The 1,176-nt window shown below is 68.7% G+C and overlaps 1 protein-coding gene across 1 annotated transcript; it reads left to right on the forward strand.

The window, feature by feature from the left end:
• Positions 1-38: 38 nt before the first annotated feature.
• MNEG_7118 (hypothetical protein) lies at positions 39-841 on the forward strand (the record flags this gene model as incomplete). Its single annotated transcript, XM_014044412.1, has 3 exons — positions 39-45; positions 274-434; positions 836-841. The coding sequence occupies 3 exons, from the start codon at positions 39-41 to the stop codon at positions 839-841; spliced, it is 174 nt and encodes a 57-aa protein (XP_013899866.1).
• Between the last annotated feature and the right edge of the window lie 335 nt (positions 842-1,176).

Consider the following 1,176-nt stretch of genomic DNA (forward strand, 5'->3'; position numbering starts at 1 on the left):
GGGGGGGAAGGGGGGGACCGGGGGATTGTTTGAAATAGATGCGTCGTCAGGCCTGAAGCACAGCAGGCGGCGGTGATCCGGGGCCGCACAACCCAGCACGAAGGCGCTGGCATCAAGGCTGGCTTTTGCACTGGTTTCCCACTTGATATCTGGTAATACTCGGCACGGGCGGGCTGTCCACAGCCGCATGTGGCCCAGGGACGCGCGCGGCCCAGGCCCGGACCAAAGTGGGCCCCCCACCTCGCGCCCCGAATCATCCCGCCGGTTGCGCAGCCGAGCCGCCAGACGGCGCCCTGGCCCGCCGCCGCGCACCGCCGCGGCCGCCCCAGCTGGCCCCCAAGACGGAGGCGTCCCTCTACTCAAAGGCGCTGATGTCAGCGCTGGAGGACCTCAGGGCGCAGCTTCCGCCCGGCTACCTGCTCAGCAAGGCCCAGGTGTGGACGAATGGCCTTGCTGCGTCGTTTTGGGAGTTTCGGCTCTCGACTCGGCCGGCATAATTGCCTGCTTTTTCAGTCGCCTTTGCCTTACTGGGTGTACAATCAGCACCAACGCCGTGCGAAGCGCTGCCGGCGCGGCTGTCTGCAACACTATTATGGGGCTGGTAGCAGGGGGGGCTGCGGGTTTCCCGCGGCTCAACCTGGCAACTCCGGCCGAACCCTGGACTGCAGGCGCGGGTGGCGGCCTGCCTCCCGGCGGTGGCGTCCTCGATTGCAGTCATCGTCAGGTGGGGTGACTCAGGGATTACGACGTGTAACCGCTTGAAACCGCACCGAGTGATGACGGGTTCATGTAATGCAGCGCTGTGCGTTTTGCCTGTGTGCCGTGTCTGATTCAGGACTGAAGGGCTGGCTGCATGCATTGCACTCTTTCTGGGCCGCTCCCTCTGTCTGCCAGCCTGATCCCATGCCCAAACTCGGCCCTGTGCGATCCGCCACCCGATTCAACGCGTGTACGCGTCCGCCTGCGCAGCCGCGCAGCCAACCTCCAGCTGCAGCCCTACGCCTGCACCCTCCTGGCCTGCCAGCCGCCCGCCCTGGAGGCGCGTCTCCTCTTGGCCATGCAGGCCGCGGCAGATGCGGCGCTGGCGCCGCGGCCCGCGGGCGCCGCCGCGCCCGAGGGCGGCGGGGCTTTGGAGGGCGCCGGCGGCGGCGGGGGCGGCACGGCGCGGCGCCGGCG

The sequence above is a fragment of the Monoraphidium neglectum genome (genome assembly GCF_000611645.1).
Source record: "Monoraphidium neglectum strain SAG 48.87 unplaced genomic scaffold scaffold01230, whole genome shotgun sequence".
NCBI classification, from domain to species: Eukaryota; Viridiplantae; Chlorophyta; class Chlorophyceae; order Sphaeropleales; family Selenastraceae; genus Monoraphidium; species Monoraphidium neglectum.